The sequence below is a fragment of the Carcharodon carcharias genome, chromosome 2, assembly GCF_017639515.1.
Source record: "Carcharodon carcharias isolate sCarCar2 chromosome 2, sCarCar2.pri, whole genome shotgun sequence".
Lineage (NCBI taxonomy): Eukaryota > Metazoa > Chordata > Chondrichthyes > Lamniformes > Lamnidae > Carcharodon > Carcharodon carcharias.
Window position 1 is genome coordinate 182,962,966 of NC_054468.1, and position 24,283 is coordinate 182,987,248.

Sequence of the window (24,283 nt, forward strand, 5' to 3'; positions counted from 1 at the left end):
GGCTGGGTGAATGGCTGACAATATGTCAAGGGCTATCCCCTCAGAAGGTGACTCATGACGCCTCTCCGCCACCCAAGAAGAGGTTGAGCAGTGGTACAATAGGAGCCACGTCTGCTCAAGGGCTGAGGTGGAGAGAACCACCAGTCTTCTCAAGATGTGTTTCCAATGCCTGGCCAACTTAGGGGGTGCACTCCAATACCCCCCAGGTTGTGTTCACTGATAGTGATTGCATGCTGCACTCTCCACGATCTGGCACTGGAAAGGGGGGATGCAGTGGTGGAAGAAGATGCTCAAGCTGCACACGATGAGTCCAGTAGTGAGTCCGAGGATGAGCACACACAGGAGAATGCTGAGGGGTTAGGCGCTGACCCGATCATCCCCCAGAGAGGCAGGGACACCTGGGAGGCTTTAATCCAATGAATCTTCAGCTAGCACACCACAGATAGACCTCCAACACCTGCCAGGGCTGCAGACTCCATACTCGATGCCTGAGAGCAACATCTGCCTGGTTAGGAACGTTAACTATGTGCCTTGTCAATAGAGCTCAATGACAAACAAGTCACTCATAACATCATGGGTTCCCATCCAACTGCAGAAGTAAGGAATCACCCTGAGCCATGAAGCGTTTAATGAATTCACAAAATAAAGCAAAGAAACTGAATGCAAAGGTGTTCAGTATCACACCAAATTATAATCAATAAAAGTGGGGCAACATAAAACCACCAGTGAGAAGCCATCGTGTGCCTAAGGTGCCTTAAGCATACGTTTTCGGGTGCTATGTCTAGGTACCCCCCACACCCCCTTGCCTCGGAGGCACTGACTTCCAAGACAGCCTGCTCACTGTGCTGTCCTGTAGGCCTTGATGACCTTGGCGGGCGTCCTTTGGCCTGTGGAGCTTTTGATGGCCCCGTCTGAGAGGGAGTGGCCAGTTTCATAGTTGGCATCTCCCCAGTTTCCGCAGCCTCATCGGATCTCACGGTCACTGGCAGAGGGCCGGAGGAGCTACTGAGTGCCCTGAGAGGAGTCCGCAGAGAGCAGGCAGCTCTTGCACCGTGAGGTCACATCGGACCTCCCTGTTCACCACTGATGGATGGCCATAAAGCTAGGACACTTGGTGCCCAATCCATCTCCCACACTGGCACTGACCAGCTGAGGTCAATGCCGATGTGAGGGCTTGCAGGTCCGAGCGCATTCCCAGGAGGCCCTGATTGTCCTCCTGGAGGAGCCTCTCCACGAGAGTCTCTCCATGGAGGAAGCATGGTGCTCAGCCATGAGGGTCATTGTATTGCTGATGCCCCGCATGGACTCCTCCAGCACCGAGACCATGTCACGCATAGCCTCCTGTATCTCCGCCAGATCTTCCCACAGACCCTGCTGGACTTCCAGCACCTGCTGTCTCAGGAATGACTCCAGAGGCACATCATCAGCTACCGACTGAGCATGTGCCTGGTCCCCATGTGGTCCCCTGACTGCCGGCGCCATAGGCACACTCTGTCTCTGCCTGTACGTCAAGCGAGTGTGAAATGCCCTCACCACTGTCCTCCGCGACACTACCGATGATCTAATTCCCACCGAGGTGCTAGTATCTGCACTGGTGTCTGCCTGTTAGCGATGGTGTGATGCTGGTGCTTCTAATTGTTCTGGGCCCTCAGGTGTTAGAAGCGGCCCCTCTGCCTCCTCCTCCCGGCCCTGCTCTGGTGATGCTGAAAGGAAGAACAAGGACATTTGATTAGTTCAAGTCGAGACAATGTCAACGTGCATGCCTGGCCCTTGGATTAGAATGCGCTCATCCTTCAATAATCAATGGGAAATCCATGCTGGAAGCTTAAATCAATAAATATTCAACAGTGGAATAGCTGCTGGGACAGACATGGTGACCTCAGTGCATGGCACTCTTACTTCCCCCAGGCACCCCAGCCTCACCACTACCTGTGGACCTGGGCACATGGCGCCTCTCCAGCTCCAGAGCCTCCTGCTCATATCTGGTTATTATGGCCAACGGGGCCTGGCCTCTGCCAGTCCGCATCCGCTTTGCGGTGCTGTGTGTGGTCTTCTCCTGAAAAGGAGAGAGGAACATTCATTAGTCCACCCTGAACCTGGATTCCCATAGCATTCCTGCCACCCCCACCTGAGTGAAACATTGCAGGGCTCCAGTGAATCGTGACCCTGCAGCTACCGTACACTCACACCAAGAAGCCAGGGCTGACCTTCCTTGTCCACATTTGCCAACACGGTTTCACTTTACAAAGCAAGGACACACAAGCATGTAGAATGCCAAGGGCAGCAGATGGATGGGTGCCCCGCCACCTGGAATTTCCCCTCCCAGTGTGTCAGCAGCCTGACTTTGACATGTTTTGGAGTTCCCGCACTGAGCCTAAGTGCAGATCCTTGAGGTAGCCCCCAAAACAGTACTGTGGGTGTCAGTCTATCACATGCTGCGGGTGCAGAACCCAGCTCAGCACAACCCTCAGGGTGAAGCAGGCATGGGCAATATCTGCTGGCTCACCCAGTGAGGGACACATGCCATGAATGATTCAATGCAATAACTACACTCAGGGTTCGGGGGGGTGGGGGAAAAGCCTACCTGCTGTGTTAAGTGACCTATACCAACATGGAGCTCACCCTTCCCAAGCACAAGAGGTCATTGAAACGTTTGTGGCACTGAACTCAGGTACGTTGCACCATGTCGTGGGAACTCACTATCACTGCCACTTCCTCCGAGGCACCTTTGGTCATGTCCCTGGGAACGAGGATCTCCCGCTGTGCTGCCACCTCCTCGAGAAGGGCAGCAAGGCACTCTTCAGAAAAGCAAGGGACACAGTGCCCTGCTGACCTGCCCAGCCTGCTCACCAGCAGCACTCTAGGAAGCCCTTCTGCTGGCCATGGTTCACAGCCTGTGCAAGGCTGCAGGAGGGCTCTTTAAACAGGCCGCCGGGTCGCCATTGGACCTGGTGGTCATAGCAGTCCCCCACTGCCTGCTCGATCCACTGTCCTCAGGAACCACGATTCACGCTGGGTGGGCCTTAATTGGCCTGATCATGACGATCGCAAAATGCAATTACCCCGTGTCCGATGTAAGTGATGTAAGCTGCAGGAAGACCTTTTGCTGCCTGTTCATCTCCACGATTGTGGCATGCAGCCCAGCGCTAAATGCATTGCTGAGTTGCTGCATGGTCAATAGGGGTCCAGGTTTATGCAAGGTCAGCACTAATTAAAGCTAGCCTGCACTTCCTAAAGGGCATGTGCATTCCAGCTGCAGCAGATACTGGAAATGGTGGAGAAAGGCATCCTCAGCAGGAAGAAACCAGAACAATGAAACAGCAAGACTCCTAGGTTTTCTGATGCAGTGCTAGAGGTGGAAAGGAGGCCCTGGCAGAAATACACTGTGAAGATCATTGGAGCAGATATCCATAGAGGTCAATGCCAGGAGCATGGCCCTGAGGACCTTGATACAGTCTCAGGGAAAGTTCAGTGACCTCATGAGTGGTCAAGATCAATGAATGCATTTTAAAATGCCATCTCCTAGCAACCACATCACCAACCTCCCACAGTGCTCGATGTACCACACTCTCATCTTTCATCCATAAGCAATCAGGAATCATACTTAACATTCATATGCCCCACCTCATCCTCACACACTTAGCAATGCTGCAAGCCTCACCCACATCTCACAGCTTCTACATACTTCCAACCATTCAGCTATGACAGGCACATCACCCAAACGCATTGAAACATAAAGAGTAGCATCAACAACCTGGCTTCCATTGCAGCACAGGCAAAAGGCATCCAATGTCTGAGTGCTGCAGTGGAAGCTCAGACTAAGGTCATGAAATCTCTGCTTGACACCTTGCAGGCTCAGGCTGCTGCCATCATAGCTTCAGATACCAGTGCTCAAAGGGCCTTGCTGGGTGTCACACAAGTCAAGCAATCTGTGCTCCAACAGATTATCAGAATTGTTGATGGGTGGCCTCTGGTGGGGTGGGTGTGGGGGTGGGGGGGCAGGGGGTGAGGGGGGTGGTTGGCTTTGCTTCTGGGGTGCACCAACCTATGTACTCTCTCAGGGTGACAGCATTCATGCTCACACCACTGCCAACATGTCAGTGATATTGCCTATCAGCCAATCAGCCAAGATTGCTGCCCAAGGCTGGTACAATCCAAAGCCAGCCCCTCAAGATCCAGAGCTGCTCAAGGGTGCCCTGCAAGGCCATCTGTTGTCCCCTCCATTGAAATTCCACCATGTTGCAGTCACTAAGGTACTACTGTGTAGGCACACTAAGCCAGGCAAAGGCACTGGAAAGACAGGCACTAGAGAAACCGCAAGGCTGAATGGTTGAATATTGTATGTATTTTTGGAAGTGTTATTGGATACAGTTGGTCTAGAATTGTTTTTTGTGGTGTCTTTTATTTCAGGATTTTGGCCAAGGGAATACTGTGATAGCCCATAATAGAAAGTGTGCAGCATTGGTGATCTGGGGATTTTCTTCAGGGAAATTGGAGTTTGATAAGATGCTCATGGATAGGCCGACTAGAGCGATAATGGCACTGATGTTTCCTCCCTTCCTCCTGCTGTTATTCATCCTTCTCTTCCTCATGAGCTTATGTTTTGGGACTGTCTGTTTAATTTAAGGTAAAATGGAGCAGTGAAGGGGTCCATGCAAGCTGCTCCAAATCCTGCCTGACAACAAGCCTGGGTGGCTTGGTTGCTATGGGAACATTGAGGCCCAGATTGATTTACTGGGAAGAAGGTGCAAGACCTTCACACCTGTTGACAATGGTAAGGGCATGTGTGATGAATCAGGATGGACTGTTAGGCCCAGAATTTTGCGCCCAGTTCGGGTGTGCAGAGATAGGAGAATACCGGTCTCTACAAACTCGACCTTTAAAAACGGTGGCCCAGAGTTCTGAGTTTAGTTCCGGGGGGACAGACTGGATTAGAAGTCGGGCCACTGTCCCGGAACATGTGCAGAAGCTGCTGGGTGCAAAGGCAGGCTGAGCAGAAGGCACTTTGTTAAAATTAATTAAAAAATTTATTAAAACATAAAACACCCCTTAGCCCTCCCCCCAAACACTTCCCATGCCCCATCCATGCCAACCCATGGCACCTTATGTCCCCATCCATCCCACATGGCCCCCCAAAACCCATGACAATTTATAGCCCTCTACTCAAACCCATGGTCCCTCATAGCTTTATGCCAACCCATGCCCCTCTACCCAAATCATGGCCCTCATAAGCCCTATGCCCCCCATATCCTCATGGCCCTTTATAGCCCCTGCCAACTTAGTGCCAACTCATATCAACGCATGCCCTATGCCCCCATATCCCCATGGCCCTTTATAGCTCTTGTCAACTTAGTGCCAACTCATATCAATGCATGCCCCCCACCACCATTTTCCCTTCCATCCTCCATGCCAACTCACCTGGTATTCACCATGTGCAAACCTCATGAACCATGCTGACATAAAATATGTCTATTGATGTCACTATTTTAAACAAAAAAACTCTGATAAAAAACATTCAATACATAGAAATCCCTTCAACTAATCTCTTAGAAAACTAACATTTCTATTCTGTCAATCAAACTGCTCACTTAACAGGCACCCACTGTGATAAAATCAGTTTGTAAAATCAGTCATTGCAGCACAAATCCTATAACGATAGACCTCAGATTTGTGTCAAAAGACAGAATGAAATATCAGGCACTGATTTTTTTGAACTCCAGACTTTTTTTAATTTAAAGCTCAGCAGAGTTAAATCCATTGACAGCTTTGACAGTTCCAATGAGTTTTGACAGTTGTTTGACAGCTGTGACAATTCTTTTACAGATCGATAGTTCTCTGACAGCTCCAATGAGCTTATGCACTTTTACTGTTGACAATCCCGAGTGCCGTACCTCGCCAAAGGGTGTTCCAGGACAATATTCAAAGGGGTGCCTTACCTCTTCAAAAATATACTCTGGCTATCCAAATGAATCCATCAAGTTCAGACCTGCTCTTACCTGGTCTAATTTGCACAGGCCAGATTTCATACTTCTGGGCTACCAAAATCCCTTATCAGTACAGGCAACTGATGATTTAAATGGCCAGTTGCCTCAGTAAAGTATACATGCATGAACTCCAACCTGACTCCAGTCCCGCCCCATGAAAATAGGAAATGTCTCCCTGTCATGGAAAAAATCTGGGCCTTAGACTCTAAGTCACAGAGAGGTATTCAGACTGTCAGCTTTTGTAAACAGGTATACTTTAAACTGTGTATACAATTTCAAGATAGAATGGAGTTCAGGGTCTAAAAAATAGCTAATTAGCATTTCTACCTGGATACATGGTTCATGTGATTCACGTTGCCAAGGAGATGGGCTTTGAGATGGGAAAAATACATAGCAAGCCATTGTAATATCAGGTTACAGGGTTTTGCTCATGGTATCCCTGAACCTCACAGTCAGGTCAGTCTGCAAGAATCTGAGCAAGAGAGCTAGCCAGTCTCTATTGTTCACCACACATAATGCAGTGGGAGCTCACACTTGGATTGAAGAGACCAAGTTCATTAAGATTTAGGCAAGGCTAGTAAATTCATCTAGCTTTTTCTAGAGGAAGGAGTCTCTAGGGTAACGCTCACCATGAAAGTAAGCTTGGGGGTTAGAAGTTATCCAGCTGGAAAAGGAAAAAGGAAGAAAGCCATCAAAAGCTGAGTATAGCTTTGGACTGGTTCCTAGAGCAATAAGTGTTCATTTTTAGGGACAGAGTAAAGTATAACCAAGTTGGGCCATTTTGATCATTTTAAAAGTTAAATGGGGTGGGGAGGTATTTTCTGTAGTTTAGAGTATAAGTTGAATACTACTACTGGATAGTATCTAGGCAATATTGCTTTTAGTTTATTATAGTATAAGTCTTAAAACTTCAAATCTTATCATGTGATCCTTCCAGTCAGTTACCGGATATTCAAACATCTTTTTAAAAATTATCAGTCTCTACGGGGATCATAACACTAGGAACTGCCTGATGGTAAACATTGAGGGCAAAAAAACTGCATTCCCCAAAGTAAATAACTTGATAAGATAATTCCTTCAAAGATAAACGTCTTTTTAGTACATTTCCTGAATTTATTTCTGTTATCACTTCATATATATATATATATGTAAAATAAGATATAATAGCTATCATAAAACATGCAGCAACTTGAATTTACATAGTGCTTTTAACATAAAACATCTGAAGGTGCTTCACAGGAACACTATAAAACAAATTATCACACCGAGTCACATGAGGTGATCTATATAGATCCAAATGGAAGTACACAAAAAATTATACAAATTATTCAGTTGTTTTAAGATAAAAATTAATATTACATTGGCCTAGAAAGAATTAAAAGTATAAGTCATGAGTCAATGCACAAGACTAAAGACTGAGTAGGTTATGCAATCGCATCATCACAATGTGGTTTATTTCCCATAAACCACTGCTCACGAGTTGTTTATCCAGTCCTTCATACAGTCAGAGAGTACATCCAGCACTGACTCCAGGGAGAAGTAAACTACCAAAATTAATTGACTGCTGGAACCATTGATCGGCTGTACAAAAATACAACATTCATCAGGGAGAAGTGCCTCTGAATAAAGAATCTAAGTACACCACCTGCAGCAGCTGACATGCACCCTTTGCAAAAATCATTATAAGATCTGGTTTCTTGTGAGTTAGTGGAGCTTTATAAAGTAGAAAATTCAGCAAAATCCAAAGAGTAAAAAATACAAGTTTTTAAAGGACAAAGAAACACACACTGTGGATGCATGTCACTGACTAAAAGAGGAAGAGTGGGAGAATCAAGAGGCTTAAAACCTGTGTGTAGTTTATTTCTAACTGTGAGGCAGTTGGAGGCAAGTAGTTGCTCAGCATTTTAACCAACTGCTGAAGTTGTTCACAGAATTTTTTTTCCCAGCGTAAGTCTGGCAACATTAACAAATGAAATACCTGAGTGCATGTTGAACTTCCTACTTTTATGACTTATTGTCCCCTTTCACTACTGGATACCATGGTATCAGCTATTTTCACTTCTTTCAATATTATAGAAATATCATCCCTCCCCCACCGATTTTCAACTGTTTAGGATACAGACACACAAGCACGTAACACTCTTGTGTGCTGCAAAGAATTGGAGAACACAATAGCTGGAATTGAATACAATGATATGGAGCAGAATTAATTTTGGCAGAGATAAGTCATTGACCTCAAGTACTTCAGTGAACTTGTCACTAGCTGGATTGGTTACTTCAGCACCTTCAGTCAGATAGACTTGGTGAATCCTCAAAGACAATTCCCCTATCAGCTTGTTAAAAGTTACTGTGTGTTTAGGAAAAAGCTTAGAAGTATGGGCGAATAAAAATTAATTGTGTTAGAGTTACTCTTGTAACTTTTTTTAAGAGAAGTCCTAACAACGATGTTCAATCCTTTTCAAGGATGAATTAAATGCTTTAAGTCAATAAATGTTTGTAAAAATAGGCCATGAAGTGCAGGAAGGTGGGATTAGAAAGGGCACCTGGGTGTCCTCAGGCTGGCATGGACAAGATGGGCTGAATGGCCTCCTTCTGTGCTGTAACTTTTCTATGGTTCTATGATAATTGTTATTTCATTCTTGTAAGTAAGTAGTTTCAGCTATTTGATTAAAGCAATGTTCAGCTGGAAAAAAAACCTCTAGTTTCATGTTAAATCAATTTATTACTTTTACAAGCAATTAATGGTAGAACAGTCAAAAGTGCTTCCATTAGTAAAGACATTAAACTTGTAAATTTTTTCGCAGGAAAAACAGCACTCCTGTCATTGTTCACTCCTACTGCTGAACAATCATGTACACAGGGTCACCTACTCTAATCACTCCAGGTTTTTCAATTCCATAATGTGAGCCAAACACAGGAACAGATTTGTAAATGTGTTTCTCAGATGGGTCGCACTGACGGTACCTGAAAGAACAAAACAGACAGCTACTGACATAGGCAGTTCTCGCAAACCCTTTCATACCAAAAAATGAGTAACATAAAATATACAATCCATATTTAGATAGAATCAAAATTCATCCAGGCAAAATTAATGTAAATAGTGAAGGCAACTCAAATGAACATCTGTTATAAGAACTAATTTATAAGACAATCCCATTTTTTGGTTACAGTTTTGAATCCTAGAACTGCAATAATTAATTTATATACCAGATGTTTTTTTCTTTAACCCCACCACAGCAATGCATTCATGAACTTTCCATACTTGCTGCAATGCTTCAGCTGTTTTGTTGATGGCAGGCTGATACAGTCCTGAGTTCTGCAGCACTAAAATATCTACTTTATTTGGCAGCATGAGACTGAAGCTAGCCCCACCAAATAAATATAGATGAAAATTAAATGCCTTTCCAACACACAATCACATTGGCACCACAGAAATCACAAAATGTAACAGAAAGGAATAGTGCTGTGCTACATGGGAAATCAAAAGGACTATTTCATTCAGAATGAAGGGCCGCACTTTTAATGCAATATATCAGAACTAAGAGTCCACAAATAGGTATCTTTTTAAACATAGTTAATCTTAGCATACCACCACTTTTCTTATGCTTCTCCATGTGACAAGTTAAAAAAAAATCCAAGACAGCACTTCACATGCTAAAGTAATAGAGAGCAGCCTGTTCCTAAACCCCTCCAAATGTACTAAATGTCACATGGGAAAGGGGAATAAATTACAGCTTAAATTTTACCCCATAACCCCTAAGGTGTCACCAATCAGAAAACTCATTCTGGGTGTGCCTGCACTGCTGGATAACCTCATTAACTCCTGAGCTATCTGAGAACCAGATGTTCTGCAGAATATGTCTTAACTTTAACCGAGCCACTTTAATGATGCAATCAGTCTAATGTCCTATGATTTGACTGGTTGATAAACACGGCTCAGTTTTCAACAAATCAACTAACCAGTCAACTTCTTCAACTATTTCAGTATTCTTAGGCATGCAATGGAAGGGCATCCTTTGATCCATGTTCAAGACCAAAGGCAGCATTTTATGGCCCCGTTTCGGCGGAGATGGGGCCGTAAAATGCGGCGAGACATTCTCTCATTGACTTTAGCGGGAACGTAAGATCCCGCTGCCGTAAAATTCTGCCCAAGTTATAAGATGGAGTTGTAGCAGTTGCAGAAAGGAATGTATCCTTGGTATCTACCATTAATAAGTTACAGAGAAGTAAGCAGTTATTACTGAAGCTTAGCAATTGCAATGGGTAGAACCATGTAGTGTGGTGTATGGGCTGTAAGTGCTGTGATCAGGAGGCACAGTTAAACATCTTATAGGTTATGACACTCACCATCGCACTTATGTAGAGTTCCTAGTTGCTGCTGTCCATTTAGCTAATACTCAGCCCCCTTACAATTAATTAGTTGGAGTATTGTCCAGCAAGGGAGTGGGTGGAGGATGGGAGACATAACTCTAAGAATTTCCTTCTCACTTGGCTCAAACAACCCAGCAAACCGATGCCTTTACAGACCAGGTGGTCCTCACAGGACAAGCAATGAGAAATTGGCCAATGTGTTGTGATGTTAGGCTACACAGTTTTAGTTGGCTCGATCAGCTAAGATTGAGGCAGGAGAATAAGTCAGGAGGTGCCATCGTATCTTTCTGCTCCGCATAATTTCCATTATTATGCTTCTTGTAGAAATGGGTGATCTATGCCACTCCAGGAATTCACAGGAAAGGCCCAAGCAACATAAAATGGGCAAAGAGTCAGTTATCTGTAGCTTATTCCTCTTTCCCCATATAGGGTATGCCTATTCTTGGGTGCAAATCAAATGAAAATAAGCTTTTAAGAGGAGGAACTACTCAAAGTATTTATAAATAAAATTTAAATCCAGAATATTTCTTCACAGCAAGTTAAGCTATTAGAACTAGAAATCATAACAATGATAGTGAAGAACAAGCTTTTATTTTGTTCTAGGATTGCTAAAGAATGGAATTATCTGCAAGGTGGAAACACAGAACTAAAAAATTAGGGACAATCAAAATGGATGTCAGGTTGGGAGAATTAGGGTATTAAGGGTGAATTCAATGAGCTAAATGGCTTTTCTCGTGTTACCTTTTTAGCCTGCACTTCTAAATAGCTCCAATAATGACACCTAGTGGCAGAGGCGTTAGCTGCTACCTGACCCAGTTTTCCAGCTAGCACTTGGTATGGAGCCAGACAAGATTGGCTTACTATTGTGGCATAGTAATGGTCCTTTCTGGTGAGTTTCATGCAGTCCCCCCAATGCTCTGTGTGAGTGTATCCATCACTAATTCTATGACATCATCAAACTCAACAATCCTCAAAATATACTTTGGGTCATCAGTGCCAATTCTCAAATGAGATGAATAAATTATTCTGTGATATTTTTTACAATTGGGTGACCTGTTACCAACAAAGGCCTTATTCATTAGCATTTTATTTTGCTACTTTTAAGCGTTTTCTTCTCCTGAAAGTGTCAACCTCTGGTATCTCATCCGAGTGGCTAATCTTCACGTGTGAGACAAGACTACGGATGTTGACAAGAAGTCTGGTTATGTAGGACATTTTAACCAAACTGATCCGATCCTCATCTAACATCTACACATGCAACAAGGACTATTAATAAGGTGCAGGAACTTCAACAGATTAATCCTCCCGGAGCACAGGATCACTGAGGCAATCATTGAATTTTTACCACTGGTCCTAGCTAATTCAAGCACAGACCATACTTTAAATTGTTTCCTGACAATGCTTGCCTTTAGTAACTGTGATATCAGGAGTTTACATAAAATGTTCTTACGCACAGAGTTATCACATCTTTCTTGCTAAATTTAGCAAAAAAAAACCTGTATGGAGATGAAGTGGTGTTCCCTGCTTAAATGTCATGTCTACTTTATTGCTAAAATAAGTCATCTATTCGCACCCCTAAGGAAACCAGGACAAGAAGGTTATGAGACTTTTTTTGTGTGGTTCAAAGCTCTTCTGCTTCTTTTGGTGCCACAAAGGACATATTTTGACTTACGTGGAAGGCTTTCTGTCCTTCCAACTAGGTGCCAATCTGCTTCAGTCTGATGGAAAATCCGCAGGAGCTTCCTTGCACAAACATCACTCAAGATGCCACTGAGGATATAATAGGGCCCCAGCTTGCATAAATTCATGAGGCTCCTGCCTGCTTTAGATAAGTGTCTTATCCACCTGTAGAACCCTGCAGGTTCAACTTGGGGTAGAAGGAAGGGCAGATTTCCAACAGAGTAAGTAACCTGCCCATTTTTAACTTCCCATCCACCTGGTTGCCAACAGACAAGCAAAGGTAAGAATTGATTCCTGATTGCTGCTGGTAGAATTGCAACGTTAACAATATTATTGTTAGCATGCTAACTGGCTATATAGGAAGTTTGCACATTATAGATACAAATTATTCCAACAGTCTAGCTAACATAAAAAAACTTTTTTTTCAAAAGGAAGCCACTGAAGAGAATAAGATGGAATAGCAACATTAAAAGCATATTTTGATTTTGTTTAGGAAAATTAAAGGAAAGAATATGAGTTTCCTAAAATAAGGAATCAACAGATGGGTGAAAGGAAAAGTCCCTGATACAATAAATGAGCTATGGATAGAATGGGCTATATGGGTAACTTGGCCATTTCTTCCTCTAGATTTTCTTATGGTTGCTATAATACTGTTTCTTAAAAATTGAAGCCATTCCATTGTTCATTAAGTGAAAATGTACTAAATTATATGGCAAACATTTCCACTCCGAATTTCCTCAAGTTTTCCACCTCTGTGGGACCTGTCTGGCTGAAACTTGTGGACTGGGGGAGGGGGAATTCCTTACCCAAACCCCCACACCCGTTAAAAAAGTTGGTTTCAAACCACCCAATTTAAGAAAAGACCGCACCTCAGCAATAAATTGCTGAAGACAGCCTTAATGAGCAGAGTGTGGGACTTCCATCCCTCAGTGGAGGAATCAATCAATCTCCTCAATCCTCTCAGTCTCTAGCAGTCCCAGCAGCATCAGAACTCAGTAGTGGTCACATCTGGGACTGCAAGGAGGCCCAGGGAAGAACAGCAACGGATCATTGACTAAGGTAAGTCCCAGGTTTTTAGGGCAGGAAGGGATCGGGCACCTGAGGGGAGAGGGAATGGATTTGGAGGTCAAATGGGGAGGCACGAATGTGGGGGGCATCACCTTGGAGGAGTGCCCCGATGCAGACAGGGAAGCCCTGAAGCAGATAACACCGCCCCCCTTCCTTCCCACCTTTTAACCACTTGGGTTACAAAACAGCCTGCCCACTCCCACCCGCCTGCCCATGTCAACTATATTATGGCATGGGCAGTGTGTTATTCGGGTCAATTGGCTCGTTAATAAGCGCAATTGCCTGTTAATTAGTTTCTTAAAAATGGAGGGCAGGCTGCCAACTTGGGAACTCACCCACCTACCGTTTTATGGGGACCAGATCAGGGGTGGATGGGAAGGCAATAGGCTAGTCACCCGTAATATTCTACATGCCATCCGCCAGCCAAAATATGCCCAGCTGGGGGTGCAATGAAATCCAGCTCATTTTGTTAAGCTTCCTGTTTCTTTATGACATTTCCCTTCATTTTCTGTATTAATTGGCTGCCTTTCAATGTTCTGATTCCCACGGTCTCCATTTCAGTGCATCAGCAGCAGTGTGAATCATTGTGAAGCAAATTAACTGAAAATGAAATGCTACGATGTCTTTCCACATGGTCAATAGGGAGAGAATTTAAAAGGGATCTCAAATCAGGAAGAATCATCAGACAGCAACCAACAAGAGGGAAAAACATACTTGACCTTATCTTCACCAACCTGCCTGCCACAAATACATCTGTCCATGGCAGTATCAGTAGAACTGACCACTGCACTGACCTTGTGGAGACCAAGTCCCGCCTTCACATTGAGGATACCCTCCATTGTGTTGTGTGGCACAACTACTTTGCTAAATGGGATAGATTTCGAACAGATCGAGCAACTCGAGACTGAACATCCACAAGGCGCTGTGGGTCATCAGCAGCAGCAGAATTGTACTCAAACATAATCTGTAACCTCATGGCACGGCATATCCCCCACTCTACCATTACCATCAAACCAGGGGATCAGCCCTGGTTCAATGAAGAGTGCAGGAGGGCATGCCAGGAGCAGCACCAGGCATGGCTAAAAATGCGGTGTCAACCTGAAGCTACAACACATGACTATTTGCGTGCCAAACAGCATAAGCGGCACATGATAGACAGAGCTAAGCAATTCCACAACGAACGGATCATGTCTGAGCTCTGCAGTTCTGACACATCCAGTCATGAATAGTGGTGGACAATTAAAAAACTCACTGGGAGAGAAGGCTCCACAAATACCCCCATCCTCAATGATGGGGGAGCCCAGCATATCAGTGCAAAAGATAAGGCTGAAGCATTCGCAACAATCTTCAGCCAGAAGCGCCGAGTGAATGATCCATTTTGGCCTCCTCTGGAGGTCACTAGCATCATAGATGCCAGTCTTCAGCCAATTCGATTCACTCCACATGATATCAAGAAATGGCTGAAGGCACTGGATACTGCAAAGGCTATGGGCTCTGACAATATTCCAGCAATAATACTGAAGACTTGTGCTCCAGAACTTGCCGCGCCCCCTAGCCAAGCTGTTCTAATACAGGTACAACACTGGCATCTACCCGGCAATGTGGAAAATTGCCCAAGATAAAAAGCAGGACAAATGCAACCTGACCAATTACCGCCACATCAGTCTACTCTCAATGATCAGTAAAGTGATGAGAGGGGACATCAACAGTACTATCAAGCGGCATTTGCTTAGCAATAACCTGCTCACTGACACTCAGTTTGGGTTCTACCATGGTCATTCAGTTCCTGACCTCATTACAGCCTTGGTTCAAACATGGACAAAAGAGCTGAACCCCAGAGGTGAAGTGAGAGTGAATGCCCTTGACATCAAGACAGCATTTGATCGAGTGTAGCATTAAAGAGCCCTAGCAAAACCAGGGTCAATGGGAATCAGGGAGAAAACTCTCCACTGGTTGGAGCCATACCTTGCATAAAGGAAGATGGTTGTTGGAGATCAATTATCTCAGTTCCAGGACATCACTGCAGGAGGTCCTCAGGGTTGTGTCCTAGGCTCAACCATCTTTACTTGCTTCATCAATGACCCTCCTTCCATCATAAGGTCAGTGGGGATGTTTGCTGAAGATTGCACAATGTTCAGTACCATTCACAGCTCCTCAGATACTAAAACAGTCCATCTGAAAATGCAGTAAGACCTGGACAATATCCAGGCTTGGGCTGTCAAGTGGCAAATAACATTTGCGCCAAACAAGTGCCAGGCAATGACCATCTCCAACAAGATAGAATCTAACCATCACCCCTTGCCATTCAGTGGCATTACCTTCACTGAAACCCCCACTATCAACATCCTGGAGATGATCATTGACTAGAAACCGAACTGGACTAGCCATATAAATACTGTGGCTGCAAGAGCAGGTCAGAGGCTAGGAATTCTGCGATAGGTAACTCATCTCATGACTCCCTAAAGCCTGTCCACCATCTACAAGGCACAAGTCAGAAGTGTGATGGAATACTCTCCACTTGCCTGGATGAGTACAGCTCCCACAACATTCAAGAAGCTCGACACAATCCAGGACAAAGCAGCCCACTTGATTGGCACCACATCCACAAACATTCACTCCCTCCACCACCGATGCACAGTAGCAGCAGTGTGTACCATCTACAAGATGCACTGCAGGAAATCAATAAGGCTCCTAAGACAGCACCTTCCAAACCCACGACCATTACCATCTAGAAGGACAAGGGCAGCAGACAGATGGGAACACCACCTCCTGGAAGTTCCACTCCAAGTCACTCAACATCATGACTTGGAAATATATCGCTGTTCCTTTACTGTCGCTGCGTCAAAACCCTGGAATTCCCTACTTGTGATGTTCCTTCACCACATGGACTGCAGCAGTTCAAGGCGGCTGCTCACCACCATCCTTCTCAAGGGCAATTAGGGATGGGCCATAAATGCTGACCCAGCCAGTGAAGCCTACATCCCGTGAATAAATATTTGAAAAAACAAGGTGCACTGCAGGAACTCTCCAAGGCTCCTAAAACAGCACCTTCCAAACCCACGCCCACTACCAGTAGACACACAGGAACACCATCACCTGGAAGTTCCACTCCAAGCCACTTACCATCCTAACTTGGAAATATATCACTGTTCCTTCACTGTCGCAGGATCAAAATCCTGGAGCTCTCTCCCCAACAGCCCTGTGGGATTGCAGCGGTTGAAGAAAGCAGCTCATCATCACCTTCTCAAAGACAATTATACATGGGCAATAAATGCTGGCCTAGCCAGTGACACCCAGATCCCTTAAATGAATAATAAGAAAAAGGAGCCAGGAAACTGAGGGCACGCAGATTTTAAAGCTTCAGTTGGTAATTTTTTCCAAAGGTGAATGGCAGTCAGTAATTTTTTTCCACCCACTGGTACCCAAAGAGCTGAAGGAAATGGGAAACCAAGTCTTGTTACAGCCATCTGCCAGATCTGATCCACTTTCCTTTCACATCAAAAATCTGGACATTTGTATAAACCATCACACTTCATCAGGATGCCAAATCCAGCACATTGAAGGCAATTGTCGATTTTTAATTAAGGACAGTGATCAAAAGTAATTTGATAATGATTCTGCAGCGCCAAAGACCAAACTGAACAAAAAGGGTGCAAAAATATCTGAGTTCTACGGAATTTATTCCCTTAAAAAAGTCATGAACTCAAGAGTAAAATCATGATGATATACATAACTGAAAAGAACCAGAGGGTTGTGTGGACTCCTTCGCTGGCATAGAAAACTGACAGGCTTGACCATTGGATTTTCAGTCATCCATCCAATCTTCAATTTGGAAAGTCTCATACTTTTGCTTATCATTTTGTTTAAGAAAGTAACATCACCAAGCTAACAGCAAAAGAAATGCATGGCAGTCTGTTCATACTCTTCTGCATGGGTGGAGTCCTGAGTAATGATCTTCATACACATTATTAGAGAGAAATGGGCATGGTGGTGAGTGCTTCCTCATGGGTGAAACAAATCTGGGGAAGAGAAGTATCTATATGTAACCCTATATTTATATCTAGTTATGGTGTTCTCTATAATTTTCCTTTCATTTATTTTTTGTTGTTAGGACATTGAGATAGTTTAAGTAAGTTATATTTGTATTTGAAATTGTTAGGAACTAGTTTTAGCTTTAATGTTTAAGTTTGATTTGTATTTCCATATCTGTGTGTTAAGAAAAGATCAAATTAAATGGTGCCTGCATTTCTAATGAGGGTTTACGACTGTAAGAAAAGTTAAGCAAACACAAGAATAGAAAACTGGGCTGTTGCCTAACAACAGGGGACCCAGAGAAGCTCACAGACACACAGAAGAAACTAGAAACAGCAGTTCTGAGTTCAGTTTTGAAGGCAGCTGCCAGGCAGAAGCAGCCTAGAAGGAGTAGATAGCTAAAGTTGGTTGAAAGTAGCTGCCAGAGATAGACTGGAGCAAAAAGGGACAAATAGCCAGTCCCAACCTAAAGAAGAAAGTCCCCAAATCTAAGGGAGTGTAACAGGGGAAAGTCCCAAGGCCTTCTAGTCAAAGAAAGGACATGAACCTGGAAAAGGCCCTGATAAGTGAGGTTAAGAGTGAGGAGCAGAGAAAGGCTCCAAGCTTCAAGCTTAAAGAGATAAAAGCTTGTGAGAAGTCAGAAAGTCCAAAGAGGCAAATGAAGGTCTGTAACTCTTTGCTATGGGCATGTGAAGCAGTGATATACTGTTGACAACTGAGTCAATGAAAGAGAACTTGAATGCATGTGGTGACCCAGGGAAGAGGAACATCGGAAAGAGAATTCGAAACCCTGGAGGTGAACCCTTGCAGACAGAAAGTGTCGGTTTGGGAGAAGAGTTCTTGGAGAGTGGAGATTGGAAACCCTCATGTGAAAGACAAAGTGCAGTGAGGCTGGTTGGCTCATGGTGTGACAAGCGTCCAAGGCAGTTGAGGAGAGATCCATAGAATCTGGTTGAGGTGGCATCTGTCACTTGGTTTCAGAGTGTGGTGTGTCCTACCACAGGGTGCCAAGTGGTTTACATGGACTGTATTGCTGTGAACATTAGAGTATAAGATAGCTTTTGTAACTTGTGTTATACTTACAAATCTGTATATATCTGTAAAGGTATAGATGTGGGTGAAGGAGTATTGTAATATGCTTCATCTTTTCTTGTTTAATAAATATTTTATGCTTTTATTGAAAGTTCTTTCGCTGACCCTATGTTCAGTAGCCTCTCTCCACGTGTCTAAACAAACAAATAAAAGTTCAGATCTATCAAGCTGGGTTCCACCCTGCGATCAGGCTTGTCCAGTGGTAACCTCAGCTGGGATCACAACATTGTTTTCTTCCTTCAGATCTTTATCTTATTTGTTTCTTTCTTTGTATTTTTTTCAACCTTTATTTGTTCAAGTTTGGGAAATTTAGAAATTCCAGTTTGATAATCCAATACTCAAAAGATAAACTGGGAAGATACTTACTGTTATAGCATTCATTACTAATTTTTAAACAAGATGATTACGCACCCTTATCCCTTCCTGCAATGAAGGAAATAGTTTGGTTTTCTGAATGTACACTTCTATTTCAGTGGAACCTATCTCTCTTCACATCAGTCATTAGCTTATTGAATTTCTCAATGCTTCACATGCTAATCAAGAAACCTGTTCAGGCAGAACATGGCAGCAATGTTCAGCCACCAATATATTAAACAATAGTCCTACCAAAATAGTAAGAAAGCTACTTTGATTACATTGTAATTAGATTGTGGTTGTTGGTAGAGTTGCTGTGCTCTTCATCCCACGTAGCCAGGGGTCTAGAACATGACTTCTGATTATTAACATGCCCATGCTGTGAGATTTTTGTACGCAAAAATTTGGACATCTATTTAATCCATCACACTTAATCAGAATCCCTTTCCAAAATGGGACTTTTGCTGTGGTCCCACCCAATGTTCCCTTCAATGATTTCTGGACAGACAACAATCATGTGTTCTAGTTAAAATCCCAATGCTAAACCCAGGCAGTATGGAAAGAAGTTTCTGGAGGAGGTCTCACAACACTCGAATCCTGATGCTGGTTTTTTCATATTGATGCACACCCAGAACTGTTTAGCATTGATGCAAAAGTACCAGCAGGGGTGCAGCTTTATAATTGTCTTGCAAGTTATCTGCTAAGTACTCTTAGGGCAGAATTTTTCGCTGAGCAGGTGGGCATGCGCTCGAGCATAAAACAGCAGGTGATGACATCAGGTGAGTGTCCCGATGTCATCAAACACTTATGCGATAGTTCAGCTGGCGGGTGCATAGAGTCGGAGCCATGCCCACCATCACTTACGAGGCCAGCTTAGGCCATTAAAATGGCAATTAAGCCTGGGCGATTTCGCGCTTGTTGCATGGGCAAAACAGGCAGGCAGGCAGCCAATAATTTGCTAAACCTCATCCAAGAGCGGGATAAAAAGGGTCAGCAGCATTGCCAGTGTGAGTAGTGAAAAGTTTTGGAGATAGTTTGCTGCTAGTTGCTTATTGGTGCTTGGCAGCTTCTTCACTGTTCAGGGCTTCATTCTTTGCATTTCCAGGTTTCATTTCAGCATTTATTAGTGTCTCCAAGGTCCCCGGAGGATTCAGACCATGTGGACCCTTCCAAATATCAGACAGCCTTCTGTTACCCTGGTAAAGGGGGTTGTGGTCTCCGCTGGTGGCACCTCTACTGAGATGGAAGAGAGGGGCAGAAGGGAGAGGAAGCCAGGTGCCCCAATGCAGCTTCCAGGGGAGCGACCTGTGGGAGGAGAGGCACAGGCACATGGGGTGCAGGCCAGCAGGGAATCTAAGGTGGAAGGGGCCGCAGAAGATGTCACTATCCTGCTGCCAGGATTTACATGCGGCAATGCAGTTAACTCAATGTCTGAGGTGTAGTGCCGAAGGAGGCTCCACCTCTCTACGGAGACCATGACCTCCATTTTTCAGATGATTGGGCCTGAGATCACCTCTGACTGTGTGGGTGGACACCCCATGCCAGTGGCTCTGAAGGTCACAGTGGCCCTCAACATCTATACTTCCGGTTCTTTCCAGGGGTCAGTGAGGTATCTGTGTGGAGTCTCCCAATCAGCTGTCCACAGTTGCATTAAGCTGGTGACAGAAGCTCTGTTCAGGTGGGTACTGACATTTATTTTTACCATACAGGCGAGGCCAGCCAGGCTGAGTGAGCCAGAGGCTTTGCAGCAATTGTTGGGTACTCCCGCATCCAGGATGCCATCGACTGCACACATGTGACCATCAAGGCGCCAGCGGGTCATTCAGGTGCCTTCGTCAACACGAAGGGATTCCAGTACATGAACGTACAAATAATGTGTAACCACAGGATGCTGATTCCGCAAGTCTGTGCAAGGTACCCTGGCAGCTCTCATGACGCTTCCATCCTGAGACACTCCCAGGTGCCGAGGCTCTTCAGTGCTCCAACCCAACTGGAGCGTAAAACAGCATGTATTGACAAGGTGGGTGCTGGGTGACAAGGGCTACCCATTGAAAAAGGTGGTTTATGACGCTTCTCTACCACCCAAGAACAGAGGCAGAGAAGCGTTACAATAGGAGTCATGCCTCCACAAGGGCGGTGGTAGAGAGGACCATAGGTCTTCTCAAGATGCACCTCCGATGCCTGGACCATTCAGGGGGTGCAACACAATACCCCCTAGACTGAGTGTCACTGGTGGTGGTTGCATGCTGCACTCTCCACAATCTGGCACTGGCAAGGGGGGACCCACTGGAGGAAAAGGATCTTGACACAGCTGCACAGGCCACAGATGGATGAATCCAATAGTGAGTCAGAAGAGGAGCATAGTGAGGAGAACACTGAGGGCATGGAGGCAGACCTCAGTAACCACAAGGGAGGCAAGGACACCTTGATCCAACGCTCCTTCAGCTAGGCTGCCAAAGATCTGATTCCACCTCATGCCAGGGCTGGCGCCTCCAATCTGAATGTCAGAAATGATCTTCTCATTGCACCCAAAGTTCATTCAATGCTTGTGCAATAAAGTATCCAGCCACTCATGTCCAGCATTACATACTGGCATACCCTGCACCAAAAAGAAAAAAGGTGAAGCGTACTCAGGCCATCAGAACCAAAGCTATTTTAATGCTATTGTCACATTGAATGCATAATGACATTACCATTGCTGGTGTTGATGTCTACACCAGCAGACATATAAACTAAGCATAAATTAACAGAAAATCACTCGTGCACTGTCACTCTTGTGTTCATGGTGCCTTTAACTTACGTTTCTGAGTGCTACGTCTTGATGTCCCCGCTCGCTGGCACCAGCATTGGTGACAGCCTGCTGACTCTGCAGTCTTGTTGGCTTTGATGACCTTGGCAGTTGTCCTCTGGCCAGTGGAGCCTGTGCTGGCCCCACCTGGGAGGAAGCGGCCAGTGCCATGGCTGGTATCTCGCTAGTCATCGAAACCTCATCAGATGCCACGGTCAATGGCGGAGGGGCTGCTGTCATCATCCAGAGCGCCCTGAGAGGAGCCCACAGAGACAACAAGCAGCTCGTGTGCCAATGTGAGGTGGCTCTGGGCCTCCCTGCTCACCATTGATGGACGGGCACCTAGCTGGGATACTGGGTGCCTCATCCATCTCCACACTGGCACTAACCACCTGAAGTCATTGCCAGTGTGAGGGCTTGCAGGTCTGAGCGCAACCCCAGGAACCCTTGATTCTGTCACTGGAGCTGCCTCTCCATGACAGTCGCCACTCTCCCAACGGAGGAGGCAGTGCGCTAGGCCATGAGGGTCATTGCATTGCTCATGCTCCGCATGGACTCCTCCACAACAGATACCATGGCAAGCAGGCTCTCATGGATCTCCACCAGATCCTCCCGCACATTCCATTGGACAGCCAGTATCTGCCGCCTAATGGATGACTCCAGAGGCTTATCATCTGCCTTTGACCCAGCATCGCCCTGGTCCCAGCAGTCCTCCGACTGCGGGTGCCCTGGGCACACTGTGCCTCCACCTACACCTCAAGCGAGTGTGAAGTGCCCTCACCAATGTGCACCGACATTCCAGCTGCTGATCTAATGTCACCGAGCTGCTGGTATCTGCACTGGTGCCTGGTTCAGAGAGCGGGTGTGACATAGGTGCAAGTGAAGCCCAGTGGTCCCCCGGCGTCGGGGTGGCCCTTCGGGGTCCAGAGAGCAAGTGCCTGCTGGCGAGTATAAGGGAGAACAAGGACACGTCACTAGTTAAAGTCATCACATTGTCACTGTGCATGCCAGGTGCCCCAATGAGACAATGGAGATCTACATCATGGTGCCCTCATCTTTCAATGATCAATGGGGACTCCAGGTTTGAGGCTCTCATCAATGAAGAGACTACATTAGAATGGTTGCACAATCCAAAACTCCCACCTCTGTGCACTGCACTCTTACCTTTGTCTGGCACCCCCACTTCTCCACGCCAGTTGCACATGGACCTCTAGGGCGCCCTGCTCAAACCAGGTGAGCAGCAGCAGGTTCGGCGGGCCTCCACCTGTATGTGACCTCTCTGATTGGTTATGGCTCATCTTCTCCTGAAAGGACAGAGGAGCATTAATTAGTCCACCCTCTACCTTCAGGGCCATTGCAGCCTGGCCAACCCCAGCTGAGGAACACCATGCAGGGCACATCCGAGTTGTGGCCCATGAGCCGCAAGGCACTCAGTCCAAGCAGCCAGGGCTCATCCCCTTGGGCAGATCCGGCATCATTGACAGTTGAAACTCAGGCTCTAGCGCTCCTGAGGTCCATGGAGGGGGGGGCCAACAACACCTTAACACTTCTGCACACTGAGACATGCCAACACGATACACACTCTTCCTGAGAGCAGCAGGTCATTGAACCTCTTCCGGCACTGCACCCACGTGCGCCGCACCATGTCATGGCTGTTAACCTGTGCTGCAACCTCCTCCCATGCCCTCTTGGTGAGGTGCAGTGGCCTCCTTCTCCCATCCCTGGGGACAAGGGTGTCCCTCCTGGCAGCCACCTCCTCCAGGAGGACTGCAAGGCACTCATCTGGCGGGGGGCCGAGCGCCCATCTGACTTGCCTTCCTGCCTGCTGTGTCCGGCCGCACTTGACTCCATAACCTGAATATTGAAAACGCAGAAGAGACGTTCTTCCGTGGCAGCCTGTGCCTTTTTTAAATTGGAAAGAAGTCAAAACAGAGAACATGAAAGAGTGGGGCAGGATTCAAATTGTAAAAGAAGATCTAGAGGTTTTAGATTCTATGACACCACCAGTATAGTAATTAACGGCAATAAAATTGCATATAAGGTTTTGAGGTGCTTTAGCATTAGATAGAGTCTACACATTCATATAGATTATAGATATAAAGAAGTCATATTGCTGCTGCATATTGTTCAATCTCCATCTGGAGTACATTATACAGTTCCAATTACATAAAGGTAGGAAGAGCATTATTTGCCTTGAGACGGGTACAGAAGCAAGGAACAAAGATGATTCCAAATATCAGAAATTTATAGTTTGAAAAAAGGGTAAGGATACTAAACTTGTGTTCTTTAGAAAAGAGACTGAGATGTTTTCAAGATTGCAAATGGGAACTGACAGCATGAGTCTAGGAATAAGTTTAACTACAAAAAGTTGTATTTAACTTCCCTATCCTCCACTCAGAGGGAATGATGCGGACAGGGGATTAAGATGGCAGGAGAGTTTGTGCCATATTCTGGCGCTTTCTACACCCATGGACCCTTGCATGAGTTGTAACAATTTTGAGATTCTGTGACAGGGTGGATGTTGAGAGAATGTTCCTTCTTGTGGGAGAGACTAGAACTAGGGGACACAGTTTAAAAATAAGGGGTCTCCCATTTAAGTTGGAGATAAGGAGATTTTTTTCCTGAGGGTTGTTGGTCTGTGTAATTGTCTTCACCAGAGATCAATGGAGGCAAGGTCATTGAATATATTTAAGGCCCACCCAGCGTGACACGCACCCGGAAGCACTGTGCGCTCCCTGTGCGGGGGGTGGGGGTAGGCTGAGTTGGGACCTGCGCTCTTTTGCAAGTGCGCACAGTGAGTAAAGTAAAAGTAAACACATTAGTTTGATTTTGGAAAATGTTAATAAAGAAAAAAAAATTTTAAGACCTGTCCCTGGCAGTGTCACATGAGCTGGGACATGTCAATGAATTTTAT

At 45.4% G+C, this 24,283-nt stretch overlaps 1 protein-coding gene across 2 annotated transcripts in view; it reads right to left on the reverse strand.

Moving 5' to 3' along the window:
- Positions 1–7,076: 7,076 nt before the first annotated feature.
- Positions 7,077–24,283, reverse strand: part of marc1 (mitochondrial amidoxime reducing component 1) — a 39,697-nt gene continuing 22,490 nt past the window's right edge. For both annotated transcript variants that reach the window (XM_041178582.1, XM_041178572.1), the window contains one exon: positions 7,077–8,948. In XM_041178582.1, coding sequence (XP_041034516.1) covers positions 8,819–8,948 — 130 coding nt within the window. In that variant the 3' untranslated portion in view covers positions 7,077–8,818. The remainder of the gene's footprint in view (positions 8,949–24,283) is intronic.